Raw genomic sequence first — 16546 nt, 5'->3', positions numbered from 1 at the left:
AGGAGAATGGGGTTCGGAAGGAGAGATAGATCAGCCATGATTGAATGGCAGAGTAGACTCGATGGACCGAATGGCCTAATTCTACTCCTATCACGTATGATCTCTAACCTAAACTAAGCTCAACATGCATGGATACTTGGGCTTACGGAATTTGACTCAATTTCAGAAGACCTTAACTCAAGCGTTGTACCAATTACAACATGAATGTTATTCAGTTGTTGTGCTCCTACATATTTTGAGAAGGCAGGGGTAGCAGCAATACCTGGGCAAAGCTTGGCTCTGTCTGTGGAGAGGTCCTCCTTGCTTTACCCACCTCAAGCTGCCGGCTGTCTTTGCCCGTCAGCTGACGTCAGGCCGGTGCTGCGAGCTGATAAATGCGCTTACTGATAGTCGGCTGCTTCAGCAGGCGGAGGCGAGCAACGGGGACGGGGTATGGAAAACATTCTCTCTTCCCCCTTCCCATGCATGTCTTTTTCTCCTCTGTCTTTGCACCGTTGCTTTTCCAGCCCGGCGATGCGTTTGCATGCAGCGTTTTGGTTATTATTCCCCCAAAAAGGTTAAGGATTGATCTGCTTGGGTAGTTTGCAATGGAGATGGGACATACTGTTGGGGTGAGAGTGGGTGGAGGGTTCTGTGGTTAATGCAAGGTTTAATGCTCGTTTAAAGACAGACAGAGGGAGAAGGGGAAGGGAAGGGAAGAGGGAGGGGGATTAGTTTTTGTAAAAGTCCTCGACTTTTGGACGATTATTACACCTGTCGTTTGAGCGTTTGCCTGTAGGTTTTAGTTTCAGCTGCTGCAATTCTGAGACCTAATCGCACACTTCCAGTGCGCGGTTGCAGACTCGCTTGTTCGGGGGCTTTAAAAAAAATATATATAATTTCTGCAATTGTAAATGTCACTACCTCCCATTCCCCGGACAGACAGGAAACTGGTGTATCTATTGACTTGCAATGTGAAGCTTTTTAAACTTGTGATTTGCCACTGCACTGGCGAGCAGAGGCAGCAGAGAGACTGAGATTAAATGTGATAGCATGATTTTTCGTTTTTGCTTTATTATCGCTTGGATATTTCTGCAAATGGTGGGACTGTGACCCAGGAACAGTTTAACCTGTCCGGTGACCGGCCCGCAGTGTAGAGGCGTTTGCCTTCATTCTAGTTCTTGTCAAACCAAGTTGCAGAGTGTTACAAATTTCTGCTCTCCTGTTATTTGGCGGGGATTTTAAAACTTAAAAACCTCGGTTATATATTTTTTTGTGGAAAACATTAAATAAAATCTGTGACCAGTTAATATTAATTACCGTTGATAACCAAACATTGTAATTATTATTTTTTTTAACTGTTTAGTGTTGAAATGTCTTATTAACAAAAATGAGTGCCAAAAAATAACACGAGTGTGATAAGATTGTCCTGGCTTCTACATATTACATCGGGGTATTTTCGCAACAGGTTTGGGGATAGATTTGGGGAGCCTAGAAAAATCCTTCCTATATTGGGTGATATGAGTCACACAATCCTGGCATATCAGGTGTAGTGTTACCACCCTTATATGGTTCACTCTGCCTGTGGTCCCTTCATGCCTGATCACTTGGTTCTATTCTTGGGTACCACTCTGATCCCAATCAGTAATTCAGTGGCTTTAAAAAAATATATATATTTATTCACTAACTTTTTTTTTTCTTGTTTCTTCTCTGTCCTCCTTGCTCCCACTCCATACCTCTCCCCCCCCCTGTTCCCACCCCATACCTCTCCCTCCCGCTCCCACCCCATTCCTCTCCCCCGAAGACCTTTCCCGGTAGCATTTTGAAGAGGCTGGTTGGAGCGTGAACTATGTCGGCGTACAACGTGTCCCTAACGGGCCCAGCACCCTGGGGCTTCAGGCTGCAAGGAGGGAAGGACTTCAACATGCCTCTGACCATCTCCAGAGTAAGTCGGCTGCTTCTCCTCCACGCCCCGAGCGGGCGGCGAGCTTGGCGTTGCCGTGTTGGGGAACGTGGCGTTTCATTTCAACCCTCTTGTAGACCCGGACCGATACGGGCTGTTTGGGTCTGGGGTCTGGTGTTGTTGTCAAACGTCTCGCCCCCGTTGAACTGAGCGATTTCTGGTTTGCCGCCCTCTGGCTAAAGATGTTCACAGGTTCTAGGAGCAGAATTAGGCCATTATTCACCCCATCAAGTCTACTCAGCCATCCAATCATGGCTGACTCTCTTTCCCTCTCAACCCCATTCTCCTGCCTTCTCCCCATAGCCCTTAACACAAATACTAATCAAGAACTTGTCAATCTCGGCCTTAAAAATACCCATTGACTTGGCCTCCACAGCATCTGTGGACTTCAGGCGACTTCAGATTTGATGGTGTAATGAGATATTTATCTGGTAGTTAAAGGGAAGAGCACAAGAAGCAGGAGAGGGAACAGAGCATTCTGTTCCTTGGACTTGCTTCACCATTCACGAAGATCAGACATGGCTTCAACCCTGCTGTACTTCCCATCTCCCTTTCTCAAAGGAGTCTCCACCCTGAATATAATGACTCTGCCACCACAGCCCGGTGGGATGGAGAATTCTACCACATTCCACCTATCTACCTCATTGGAGACCCTTTGACTACCCTTGATCTGACTTTACTGGACTTGATCTTGCATTAAACCATATTCACATTATTCCCTTTATCATGTATCTGTACTCTGTGGATAGCTCAATTGTAATCATGTATTGTCTTTCCACTGACTGGTTAGCACACAACAAAAGTTTTTCATTGTACCTCGGCACACGTGACAATAAACTAAACTCCAAATATTCACAACCCTCAGAGAAATAAACTTTTCACTCTTTCCGAAACAGGCAACAAGCTGGTGTACATAAGCCAGAAGAGCTGAATTAGGCCATTCGGCCCATCAAGTCTACTCCGCATTTAACTCATGACTGATCTATCTTTCCTCTCTCCACTCCATTTTCGCAGTAACATTTGACACCCTTACTAATCAAGAAGCTGCCAATGTCCGCTTTAAAAATACCCCATGACCTGGCCTCCTCCACTGACTGTGGCAATTAATTCCACAGATTCACCACCCTCTGGCTAAAGAAATTCATCCACATCTCCTTATTAAAGGGCCATCCTTTTATTCTGAGGCTGTGCCCTCTAGTACGAGACTCTCTCGCTAATGGGAACATCCTCTCCACATCCACTGCATCCAGGCCTTTCCAGTTATTGGAGAGTGTGACTGGACTGAGGGACCCTGAAGCCCCAGAACCTGATGGCCAATATGCTACAGAGATGGTGGGTGCACATGGTGGCATCTGCCAATGTGCCACAGATTCTCTAGAACTATGTCTACAGACTGAACAATGGCAAAACTGATTCCACACTTTAACTAAGAAAGAAAGAAGAGAGAAATCAAGGAAAAATGAACTAGTTAACAAGCCATCAGTAGTAGTGAAAGTGCTGCAATCTTCTACAACGGAAGTGGTAACGGCAGCCGATAGAGTTGCTGCATCTCCGCGTGACACCCAGATTAAATCCTGACTACAGGTGCTGTCTGTGTGGAGTTTGCACGTTCTTGGAACTTCTTGATTTCCACCGGGTCCTCCAGTTTCCTCCCACATCCCGAAGATGTCCAAAGGGCAGTCATAGTGGCGCAGCGGTAGAGTTGCTGCCTTACAGCGAATGCAGCTTCGAGGACCCGGGTTTGATCCCGAATACGGGTGTTGTGCGTACAGAGTTTGTACGTTCTCCTCGTGACTGCGTGGGTTTTCTCCGAGATCTTGGTTTACCTACCACACTCCAAAGACGTACAGGTTTGTAGGTTAATTGGCTTGGTAAAGGAAAAAAAAAGTCCTTAGTGGGTGTAGGGTAGTGTTAATGTGCGGGGATCGCTGGTCAGCGCAGACCCAGAGGGCCGAAGCGCATGTTTCCTCTCTGTATCTGTACATGTGGGTTTGTAGGTTAATTGGCCTCTGTAAATTGCCCCTAGTGTGCAGGGAGTGGATGAGAAACTGGGATAGCAATAGAACTAGTATGGATGGATGATCAACGGTTGGCATGAATTTGGTGGGCCGAAGGGCCTGTTTCTATGCTGCATCTCTGATGTCTTGGCCTCCACTGCTGTCTGTGGCAATGAGTTCCACAGATTCACCACCCTCTGGCTAAAGAAATCCCTCCTCGGTTCCTTTCTAAGGATACATCCTTTGATTCTGAGGCTGTGCCCTCTGGTCCTAGACTCTCCCATAAGAAACGTTCTTGATAGTATGGATAAGGAGGTGATATTTCCCCATGGAGTAAAGATTACAGTCTCTAAACGATACTGATCAGCATTGAGCTGAGAACAAATTTCTTCACCTTGAAACATCACCTATTGTCCAGGGTTACAGCCTGACCCGCTGAGTTACTCCAGCAGTTTGAGTCTTTCCTTGATAAACCAGCATCTGCAGTTCTTTGTTTCTACAAAGCCCTACAGAGCTGCATCACGAGTTACAACAGTTGTGTCTAGACTTTGGGAGGCTGAGCTTATCCCATCACCTCCGAGTTCTTGGCGGCGCAGCGGTAGAGTTGCTGCCTCACAGCGCCAGAGACCCGTGTTCGAACCTCACTGTGGGTGCTGTCTGTATGGGGATTGTACGTTCTCCTGAGGACCGAGTGGGTTTTCTCCGGGTGCTCCGGTTCCCTCCCACTTTCCAAATACACGCAGGGTTGTAGGTCAAGTTGTTTCTATAAATTGTTCCCGAGTTTGTAGGATAGAGTTAGTGTATGGGTGATCATTGGTTGGCATGGACTTGGTGGGCCGAAGGGTCTGTTTCCACACTGTACCCCAAAAACCAAAACTGTAGGAAGCTCAGAGACGGAGAGGTAAACGTGAGAGGAGCAAGTTCTGAAGAAGGGTTCCGACCCAAAACGTCGCCTATTCCTTTACTCCAGAGATGCTGCCTGAACCGCTGAGTTACTCCAGCACTCTGCGTCTATCTTCGGTGTAAACCAGCGCCTGCAGTTCCTTCCTGCGCGAGTTGGGAAGAAATATTCCAAGATTGCTCAGAATGCACCAGGCTGGAGACAGAAGACTCCCTCTCGCTCTCTGCATAAGTGTTTAGTTGACACTTGAAGTTCCTGTGGCAATAAATCTCTGTCCTGTTCCCTGTGCCCAGGCACGGTGCCATAAGCTGCGAAGCCCCATCAGCTGTTGGATTTAGGTCACAGTCAGGAACAAAAGGGGAATTTGTGACCGGTTGATGTCATTGCCTGATTCCACTGATGGGACAGATGTGCTGTCTAATCCCTGGCAGTGAGCTGCAAGCCACACATTGTGTGTGGAATGAATGGCTGAGCCCTTTCCACTTTCTTGCTGAAAAAAGCTGTCTATTAATACGTAGCGACCGCGGTGCCGGTTATACCAGCGTGAGTCATTAGGAGGTGATTTACGAGGGAGGTAGCTGGCTCGGGCAGGTTGGAAGGTCACCTTTATGTCCAGCTGATAATTCAGCTGCTGGGTCTGTATCCGTAACACAGTGGCACGATATCTTCTGATTGTATCGCCTACAAGGAGGCGACCAGAAGCCTTTCGTAGGAGAGACGAGGAGGGTTAAAAATGGGCAAAATCTCGCACTCTGGTAGCTGGGAGGGTGGAAGAGGCATTGGTGAAGCACCTGGGAGATTGGTGCAAAGCTGGAGGAGATGTAGCTAGTTACAGGTTTAAGTTTATTACTGTCGCGCGTGTACCGAGGTGCAATGAAAAGCTACATTTTGCATGCTATCAAATCAGATAATACTATACGTTAAGGGCAGCGCAGTGGTGCTCACAGAGGGTGGTGAGTCTGTGGATTTTCTCACAGAGTGGTGAGTCTGTGGATTTTCTCATGGAGAGTGGTGAGTCTGTGGAAGTCTCTGCCTCAGAGGGCGGTGGAGGCAGGTTCTCTGGATGCTTTCAAGAGAGAGCTAGATAGGGCTCTTAAAAATAGCGGAGTCGGGGGCTATGGGGAGAAGGCTGGAACGGGGTACTGATTGGGGATGATCAGCCATGATCACATTGAATGGCGGTGCTGGCTCGAAGGGCCGAATGGCCACCTCCTGCACCTATTGTTTATTGTCTATTGCTGCTGCCTCATAGCGTCAGAGATCTGGGTTCGATCCTGTGCTTGGCCGCTATCTGTGTGGAGTTTGCACGTTCTCCCTGTGACTGCATGGGTTTCTTCCGGGTGCTCAGGTTTCCTCCCGCATCCCAAAAATGTGAGTATTTGTCGATTAATTGGCCCTCTGTAAAAGACCCCCTCATGTGTCGGGGAAGTGGATTAACATAGAACCGATGTGAGCAGGTGATCAATGGACTCAGTGGGCTGAAGGGCCTGTTTCCATACTATCCCTAAAACTCAAATTAAATAAACTTCAATCAAGTCAAACTCAACTACATTAGGTAAAGCAAAATGGAAGATAGAAAGTATGGATTATAGTTCTCAGCATTGGACTTTGTCTATGGAACTGATGCACTACAATGTCCACAATGGGGTAGAGGGGAATCAGACTGTAACCCAGATTATGGAAGGACTTGATAACAGAGGGGAAGAAGCTGTTTCTGAATCTGGTGGCGTGTGCTTTCAAGTTTCTGTACCTTCTGCCCGACTGGTTGAGTTTAGTTTATTGTCATGTGTGCAGAGGTGCAGTGAAAAGCTGGAGAAGCAGGAACGATCTGGGTATGACAAGTCTTTGATTATATTGGCTACTATTCTGTAGCAGCCTGAAGTGTAGATGGAGTCAATGGTGGGGAGTGTGGTCTGTGTGATGGACTGGGCTACATCTACAATGGTGGGGAGTGTGGTCTGTGTGATGGACTGGGCTACATTTACAATGGTGGAGAGTGTGGTCTGTGTGATGGACTGGGCTACATCTACAATGGTGGGGAGTGTGGTCTGTGTGATGGACTGGGCTACATCTACAATGGTGGGGAGTGTGGTCTGTGTGATGGACTGGGCTACATCTACAATGGTGGGGAGTGTGGTCTGTGTGATGGACTGGGCTACATCTACAATGGTGGGGAGTGTGGTATGTGTGATGGACTGGGCTACATCTACAATGGTGGGGAGTGTGGTCTGTGTGATGGACTGGGCCACATCCCCAACTCTCTGTGATTTCTTGCGATCTTGGGCAGAGCTGTTCCCACACCAAACTGCGATGCAAGCCAACAGTATGCTTTCCATGGTGCATCAGTAGAAGTTTGTAAGGGTCATTGGAGACATGCTAAATTTCCTCTGCCTCCTCGGGAAGTAGAGGCATTGATGTGACTTCTTGGCTGTCACTTTGATGTGGTTGGTCCACATTGGTAATGTTAACACCAAGGCATTTGAAGCTCTCAACCATTTCCTCTTTGGCACCATTGATGCTGACTGCGGCATGTACTCCACCATGCTTCCTGAAGTCAACAACTAGCTCCTTCATCTTGCTGTCCTTGAGGGGAAGATGATGATCCTGACACCATGTTATGAAGCTTTTGATCTCCCTATCATTAATTGTGATCCGGCCCACCACAGTGGTGTCATCGACCTACTTGTAGATGAGGTTGTAGCTGGATTTGACAATAGACAATAGGTGCAGGAGTAGGCCATTCAATGTGATCATGGCTGATCATCCCCAATCAGTACCCCATTCCTGCCTTCTCCCCATATCCCCTGACTCCGCTATCTTTAAGAGCCCTATCTAGCTCTCTCTTGAAAGCATCCAGAGAACCTGCCTCCACCGCCCTCTGAGGCAGAAATTTCACAGACTCACCACTCTCTGTGAGAAAAAGTGTTTCCTCGTCTCCGTTCTAAATGGCTTAATCCTTATTCTTAAACTGTGGTCCCTGGTTCTGGACTCCCCCAACATCGGGAACACGTTTCCTGCCTCTAGTGTGTCCAAACCCAATTTGGCCGCACAGTTGCGAGTGTGTCGGGAGTGCGCTCAGTGACGACGACATCTCCTCCACAATAATTCTCAACAGTTGCTGTGTTGGAGCCGGCGAGGTCGGGAATGGGGAGGGGGGTTAGGGTCGGGAAAGCAACAGCTTGAGTAAAGAAAGGCACTGAGCTAACATGGATGGTTCAGAAGAACCCATCCCATTCTACGCTCAACCCTTAACCTCGCTGAGTTTTATTCTGGATCAGATCTCGCAGGTGATGGCACCCAACCCACCTGGAGAGATTCTGGGGTGGGTGTAAATCTTTGATGATTTGATGATGCCTGACTGTGGTTGTAACTTGTGGCGACACAGTGGGGCAGCGGTAGAGTTGCTGCCTCACAGCGCCAGAGACCCGGGTTCCATCCTGACCATGGGTGCTGTCTATGTGGAGTTTGCATGTTCTCCCTGTGACCGCGTGGGGTTTTCCCAGGTGCTCCGATTCCTCCAACATTCCAAAGACCTCGAGGTTTGTTGATTAATTGGCTTCTGTAAATTGTCGCTAATGTGCAGGATGGGACTAGTGTGAAGGGGTGATCGCTGGTCCAGTACAGACTTGGTGGGCTGAAGGGCCTGTTTCCATGCTCTTTCTCCAAACGCAACTAAATTATAAGGTGTGGCGATGGGTAGTCGCCTGGATGGGCATCAGTGTCTTGGTGGGGAGCGGTGTTGATGGCCCGTGTCCGGGCTTGTGCACATACAATACGATAGTAGCATTCAAGAGGCTTTTAAATGGAAATGCGGTGAGTAGAGGGATATGGATCACGTACAAATGCAACTGAGATCAGATGGTGGCCGACTAGGAAAAGGGGAGATGCAGCGAGACCTGGGTGTCATGGTACACCAGTCATTGAAAGTGGGCATGCAGGTGCAGCAGGCAGTGAAGAAAGCGAATGGTATGTTAGCTTTCATAGCAAAAGGATTTGAGTATAGGAGCAGGGAGGTTCTACTGCAGTTGTACAGGGTCTTGGTGAGACCACACCTGGAGTATTGCGTACAGTTTTGGTCTCCAAATCTGAGGAAGGACATTATTGCCATAGAGGGAGTGCAGAGAAGGTTCACCAGACTGATTCCTGGGATGTCAGGACTGTCTTATGAAGAAAGACTGGATAGACTTGGTTTATACTCTCTAGAATTTAGGAGATTGAGAGGGGATCTTATAGAAACGTACAAAATTCTTAAGGGGTTGGACACGCTAGATGCAGGAAGATTGCTCCCGATGTTGGGGAAGTCCAGGACAAGGGGTCACAGCTTAAGGATAAGGGGGAAATCCTTTAAAACCGAGATGAGAAGAACTTTTTTCACACAGAGTGGTGAATCTCTGGAACTCTCTGCCACAGAGGGTAGTCGAGGCCAGTTCATTGGCTATATTTAAGAGGGAGTTAGATGTGGCCCTTGTGGCTAAGGGGATCAGAGGGTATGGAGAGAAGGCAGGTACAGGATACTGAGTTGGATGATCAGCCATGATCATATTGAATGGCGGTGCAGGCTCGAAGGGCAGAATGGCCTACTCCTGCACCTAATTTCTATGTTTCTATGTTTAATTTTGTGTCATGTTCTGCGCACACACTGAGCCAAAGGGCCTGTTCCTGTGTCTACTGTGCCACATGTCTGAAGAAGGGTCTCGACCCATTCCTTCTCTCCAGAGACGCTGCCTGTCCCACTGAGTTACTCCAGCATTTTGTGTCTATCTTCGATTTAAACCAGCATCTGCAGTTCCTTCCCACTCGACTGCTCCATGTTCTATGAATGGGCAACAGCTGATTTACTGAATGGATTATGTCCTCGTGTGACCACAACAGGCAGGTCTCGACCTCTGAGCCTTTTACGACTCTGTCTCGTCAGTGCGTTGAGGAATGCTGCGGCTTTTTCTGGGCACCGAGAAACCCGCTGGGGCTTTGAACATAAATGGTGATTCCAGGACTCCAGGCGGGAATGTTAAGATTAACATGGTACGAGGGTGGGAACTATAGGTCACTGGCCCAGTGTAAGCACCAGACTCTCCCCACCAGCCCCACAAATCATGCACTTTCCTCCCTCCCGCACTCCCTCAGCAGCTGAAGAGTCTGTGGTGAAAAGACTCAAGGTTACGGAGATACGAAGGCATAAATATAACCACACACACCACTGCACACTGAAGTGCCTCATTGAAAGGACTCGGTCTGGTTAGCATTCGCTTCCGATTGCGATAAGCTGCCAGAGATTTGCCCGCCTGCCTTTGGCATCTTGCAGGGAGGGTGAGGTTGGAGGGAACGTGTCTGTTTAGTGGGTGCGTTTTGCCTGGATATTCTTCCAATAGACAATAGGTGCAGGAGTAGGCCACTCGGCCCTTCTTCCCGAATTCCCTTCCTTCGATTTCTGTGCTGACTGAAGAGTTAGGATTCAAATGTTTAAGAATAAAGGGGAAATCCTTTAGGACCGAGATGAGAAAAACATTTTTCACACAGAGAGTGGTGAATCTCTGGAACTCTCTGCCACAGAAGGTAGTTGAGGCCAGTTCATTGGCTATATTTAAGAGGGAGTTAGATGTGGCCATTGTGGCTAAAGGGATCAGGGGGTATGGAGAGAAGGCAGGGATGGGATACTGAGTTGGATGATCAGCCATGATCATATTGAATGGCGGTGCAGGCTCGAAGGGCCGAATGGCCTACTCCTGCACCTATTGTCTATGTTTCTAAACCCATTTTATGGATGAAGCTGCGTGTGTCTTTGTGACCGGATGAACAGTGGAGTCGCAGCTGATGGAGCTGTTGCCTTGCAGCGCCAGAGACCCGGGTTCAATCCCAACCTCGGGTGCTGTCTGTGTGGAGTTTGCACGTTCTCCCTGTGACCGCGTGGGTTTTCTCCGCGTGCTCCGGTTTCCTCCCACCTTCCAACAAAGTGCAGGTTTGTAGGTTAATTGGCCTTGGTGAAATTGTAAATTGCCCCTGTATCTGGCGTGTTGGATGGTATAGCGTAGAACTAGTGTGCGGGCATCACCGGTCGGTGTGGACTCAGTGGGTCGAAGGCCCTGTTTCCACGCTGTATCTCTGAACTAAGCTAAACTATGCCGTACGTTGGGGAGAACAGAGGAGAGATTGCAGCAGAGATTAGTTGTTCAATGCTCCCTTTGGTCATGACATCTCTGCCACTTGCTTCCCGACTTATTTATATCTGTCCTTGCGCCACATTATGTGATAACACTCGAGGCAAACTTTGTCACGCGTGCCCCACGTTGAAGAAGATTTGAGATAGTGTAAATGAGACGGCACAGCTGGTAGAGCTGCTACCTCACAGCACCAGAGATCCAGGTTCAATCCTGGCCACGGGAGCTGTCTGTGTGGAGTTTGCACGTTCTCCCTGTGACCCAGTGGGTTTCCTCTCGGTGCTCTGGTTTCCTCCCACATCCCAAAGACATGCGGGTTTGTAGGTTAATTGGCCTCTGTAAATTACCCCCTAGTCCCTAGTGTGTAGGGGGTGGATGCAGAAGTGGGATAAAGTAGAGTTGGTGTGAATGGATGATCGATGGTCAGCGTGGACTCGGTGGGCCGAAGGGCCTGTTTCTGTGCTGCATCTCTAAACTAAACTCTAAAACTCAATAGGAATTGCTTCCCCCCGTTGATGATTATACTTTATTAGGTACAGTGATATTCTTTGCTTTGCATACAATCCAGTAGACAATAGACAATAGGTGCAGGAGTTGGCAATTCAGCCCTTCGAGCCAGCACCGCCATTCAATGTGATCATGGCTGATCAGCACCTCGTACCTGCCTTCTCCCCATATCCCCTGACTCCGGTATTTTTAAGAGCCCTATCTAGCTCTCTCTTGAAAGCATCCAGAGAACCTGCCTCCACCGCCCTCTGAGGCAGAGAATTCCACAGACTCACCACTCTCTGTGAGAAAAAGTGTTTCCTCGTCTCTGTTCTAAATGGCTTACTCCTTATTCTTAAAATGTGGCCCCTGGTTCTGGACTCCCCCAACATCGGGAACATGTTTCCTGCCTCTAGCGTGTCCTGCACCTAATTTCTATGTTTCTATTACTGAGGTACAATGAAAAGCTGTTTGTTGCTTGCTATCCAGTCAGTGATAAGATCATACATGATTACAATCAAGCTGTCCACAGCGTACAGATCCAGGGAATAACGTTTAGTGCAAGATGAAGTCTACTAAAGTCTAAGTAAAGATAGTCCAACGTTCTCCAATGAGGTAGATGGGAGGTCAGGACCGCTTCCTAGTTGGTGCCCCACCTGAACGCGCATCTATTCCTTGTCTTCCACTTTCATTCCTTCCTCTAGCTTCACAATTCACAACTCTTCAATCCTTTTGTCTCATACCTTCTGTCTTTTCCTCTCTGGCCTTTGTCCAACCACCTACCTACCCCCCCCCCCCCCCCCCCCCCCCCCCAGCATCACCTGTATGTATCCACCTATTATCTGGAGAAACTCAGCGGTCCTTTGCTTCATAGCTCCATAGATGCTGCCACACCCACTGAGTTTCTCCAGCACTTTTGTCTACCTTTGATTTTCCAGCATCTGCAGTTCCTGCTTAAACATTCCACCTATTATCTGCCAGGTTTTGTCCAGCCTTTCTCCTTCCGTTTGGTTCTCCTCTCCCCTCTTTCTGCCCTCCCCTCCTCTGTCCCTGGCCCTCCTCCTCTCGTCAGCTTCCCCCTCCTCTCTTTCTGCCTCTTTCCCCAGACCTACCTGCTCCCCCAAACCCCCCCCCCCCCTACTGTGCCACTAATGAACAGCTGTTTTCCACATTGGCACCAATAGATAACTAGCTCAGCGTGAACCAGTGCAGCGCCTTCTGCCAAGAGCACGCTGAATATTTCATGTTGGACACCGCCATTAGATCCAATAAAACCATCACACGATCCCTACTTATTGTAAAATAAGACATTGCAGGTGTCGCCCAGCTGTTGCTGCTCTTTGTGTCACTCCTGCCTCCCTCCGTCTGTAGATGCTGGGTTTAAATTCCACCCCCATCCCCATACTCCCCGAGCAGGCAGCCGGCTCTGCCCGAGCCGGCTGCCTGCCCCTTTCCCGGGGTCACGTCTGCGCCCGGGTGGCACGAGAGGGGGACTATGCGCTGCAGACTTCAGCACAGTCTGGGTGGGCCGAAGGGCCTGTTCCCAGACTGTCCACGGGCACCCTGGGGGATTTCCGGGACCGCGGGGGGTGGAATGCATCCGGGACAAGGATGGTGATACAGTTGGTTAAGAGTTGTAACATATTTGTTTAGCTAATCGGATGATTTGTATTATGGTAGTGTGTTTGGTATTTGGTTGTTATTGTATATATTATTCTTGCAATAATTGATTACATTTATTTTTGTTTAAAAAAAAGTGTGGTACTGATGGAGTTTGATGCCTCTTCCTCCAAGTGAGATGTTGTTAGATGTGGAAAACCCCCCACAGTGTTATTCTGCTAGATTTAATGGGCAGTTTTCATACTGACCCGAATGTAATTTCTCCAGCAATTTAGCCGTGTGTTGTCTCGTTGTTTTTTGTGAGATCAGTCTAGTGGAGGGGACTATTCACACCATATCTGAAGGAGGATCCAGAGGAGGTTTACGAGAATGATCCCAGGGATGGTTGGGCTAACGTGCGATGAGCGTTTGACGGCACTGGGCCTGCACTCGCTGGAGTTTAGAAGGATGAACGGAAAAACCACATTGAAACTTACCGAATAGTGAAAGGGCCGGATAGAGTGGATGTGGATCTCTGGAGAACATGGATAGGTGACTTTTTTGATCGGGACCCTTCTTTAGACTGATTGTGGGGTGGGGGGGAAAGAAAGCTGGAAAAGAGCACAGTCGTGTTATGTGGCAGTGCAGTTCCATAGAACAGCGCAGTGCGGGGAACAGGCCCTTCGGCCCACCCAGACTGTGCCGAAGTCTGCAGCGCCAGAGACCCGGGTTCGATCCTGACTATGGATGCTGTCTGTATGGAGTTTGTACGTTATCCCCGTGACCTGCGTGGGTTTTCCCCGAGATCTTCGGTTTCCCCCCCACACTCCAAAGACGTACAGGTTTGTAAGTTAATTGGCTTGGTAAATGTAAAAATTGTCCCTAGTGGGTGTAGGATCGTGTTAATGTGCGGGGATCGCTGGTTGGCACGGACCTGGTGGGCTGAAGGGCCAGTTTCTGCGCTGTATCTCTAAACTAAACCATGGTGTCGATCTGAACGAAACCTTCCTCCTGCCTGTACCAGCTCCTCATCACTCCGTTTGCTGCCTGTTTAACGTCTCGCTAAATGCCACATAGACGTTTCTGTAGCCCCTCTCACTGCCCCAGGCAACGTGTTCCAGGCACACTCGCCTCTCCCTGTGTAAGGGAGAAACATGCCTCGCACATCCCCTTTAAACTTTCCCCCTCTCTTTTTAAACCTACTTGAGGCAGCACAGTGGTGCAGCTGTGCGAGTCGCTGCCTCACAGACCTGGATTCGATCCCGACTTCCATTGCTGTCGGTGTCGAGTTTTCACATTCTCCCTGTGACTGTGTGGGTTTCCTCTGGATACTCGGGTTTCCCACCACAGTCCAAAGACGTGCGGGTTTGTAGGTTATGCGGCCTCTGTACACATGCAGCGAGTGCTTGCGACGCTCCAATACTAGTACTGGTGTGAATGGGTGATCGATAGTTGACGTAGACTTGGTGGGCTGAAGTGCCTGTTTCCCTGCTGCTTCTTTAAACTTAGGGGCGGCACAGTGGTGTGGCGAGCGGGTAGAGCCGCTGCCTCACATTGCCGACACCCGGATTCGATCCTGACTACGGCTGCTGTCTATACGGAGTTTGTACGTTCTCCCTGTGACCGCTAGGCTTTCCTCCGGGTGCTCTGGTTTCCTCTAAAGACGCAAAGATTGTAAATTGTCCGTACTGTTTAGGATAGTGCTAGTATACGGGGTAAGCGCTGGTCGGCGCGGGCCGAAGAGCCTGTTTCCACGCTGTATGTCTAAATTAAATTAAACTGTGCCAGGCAGTATTTTACATTTCCACCCTGGGAAGAAGACACTGTCACTCAGTCTGAAGAAGGGTTTCGGCCCGAAACGTCGCCTATTTCCTTCGCTCCATAGATGCTGCTGCACCCGCTGAGTTTCCCCAGCAATTTTGTGTACCACTGTCTACCATAGCTGTGCCCAGCTTGGGTATACCTGGCAGTGCCAGCCTCTCTGCTGTTTATGGGCACTGCGATGGTAGACGGCTCATTGCGAGGCTTTGCCACCTGCTTGGAGGGGATCGGTGAGGTCTCTACCGCCGGCAGTCCCGGTGTAAGCCGAGCCCAGTGCGGCCAGTCTAGGCTGGGATCCTGGCGCTGGTTAGTGCCTCCCTGCGAGGTGCCGGCCGCATCAGTATCTCGGCTGCCGGCCCAGCGCTTCTATTTGTGGCTCCTTGCTGCTGGCTCCACACGTGTCAGCGCCGTGATTGATGCCGCCTTGCCCCGCCGACCGCTAATAGGAGCCTGACTCATCGGACTAATTCCGGCCCAGAGTCACGTCGAGCTCTGCCCTGGTTGACCAGATACGGTCACCTGCTCCTACTCTGTGATGTGCCTTGCCTCGCCCTCCAGGCTCCTCTCCCTCACCCTACCCTGGTCACCCATGCCCCATATCTCCATCTCGCTCATAAAGTCATGTGATGGGACTAGAATTAGGCCATTCGGCCCATCAAGTCTACTCCGCCAGAATGGCGGAGTAGACTTGATGGGCCGAATGGCTGAACTATCCCTCCCTCCTCGCCCCGTTCTCCTGCCTTCTCCCCATAACCTCTGACACCCGTACTGATCTCACCCGGTGGCCCATCCCCTCCCGACCCACCCCTCTTCCCTCTCACTGTGGTCCAGGCTATCCCCTTTCATCTCCCCTGGTCCTGCCTTGGCCACCCATGGTCCTCCCCTCCATCTCCCCTGGTGGCCCCCTACCTTGGTCACCTGTGCCCCATCACTCCTGGTGGCCCGACGTCTCCTGAGGCTACGTGGACTCTTCTTCATCACCGTGGCTCATTCTGCTCCTCCACAATATTCCATCTTGCCTTCCAATGTTTCCAACTGGGAATAGTGTGCACCATTGGAAGATTGGCTGTATCTCCCCCCCAAAAAATCACCCATCTCCACCTGCCCTCAGCCCATCTGATGCTGAAACATTGGTCAGCGTCACTATTCCAAACCATTCCAGGCCAGCCTGGCAAGAAGAGCTCAATATTACCCCAGCTTTAGATAGACGCAGAGTCCCGGAGTAACTCAGCGGGTCAGGCAGCATCTCTGGAGAACATGGATAGGTGATGTTTGGGGTTTTTCAGTCTGAAGTTCTGGAGTTACTCCAACATTTTGTGTCAATCCTTGGTATAAACCAGCATCTTTATGCTGCAGTTCCTTTTTACTACACCTTCACTATCATCCCCTGAGGTAATTCCTCTCAGCCAATTTTGAATCCTGTTGGCTATTGTAGCCTGAACCCTGTGTGTGTTTGTTGCACTGTTCCAGCATTGTTGCCCGCATGGTGCCCTGCCCCAGATGCAGTGAACTAGTTGCCCTGCTCCTCCCACCGGCACTGTTGATCGGCGAGCTGATGCCGTGATTTTTCCATCCCTCCTTGGTACTCCGTCTCAATCTCCGTCCCATCCCCCGCCCCACAACCGTCAATGGTGGTATCTGCTCT

At 49.6% G+C, this 16546-nt stretch overlaps 1 protein-coding gene across 8 annotated transcripts in view; it reads left to right on the top strand.

Moving 5' to 3' along the window:
* The first annotated feature begins 316 nt into the window (after nucleotides 1–316).
* Nucleotides 317–16546, top strand: part of ldb3 (LIM domain binding 3) — a 124333-nt gene continuing 108103 nt past the window's right edge. For 6 of the 8 annotated variants that reach the window (XM_033012666.1, XM_033012665.1, XM_033012661.1 and 3 more), the window contains exons 1-2: nucleotides 317–430; nucleotides 1784–1924. In XM_033012666.1, coding sequence (XP_032868557.1) covers nucleotides 1829–1924 — 96 coding nt within the window. In that variant the 5' untranslated portion in view covers nucleotides 317–430; nucleotides 1784–1828. The remainder of the gene's footprint in view (nucleotides 431–1783; nucleotides 1925–16546) is intronic. The other 2 variants (XM_033012668.1, XM_033012667.1) reach the window with 1 other exon arrangement.

Source organism: Amblyraja radiata, chromosome 37, assembly GCF_010909765.2.
Source record: "Amblyraja radiata isolate CabotCenter1 chromosome 37, sAmbRad1.1.pri, whole genome shotgun sequence".
In the NCBI taxonomy this organism is placed as follows: Eukaryota; Metazoa; Chordata; class Chondrichthyes; order Rajiformes; family Rajidae; genus Amblyraja; species Amblyraja radiata.
Note: the sequence above shows the minus strand (reverse complement) of the source record. Positions and strands in the feature narration are given on the sequence as shown.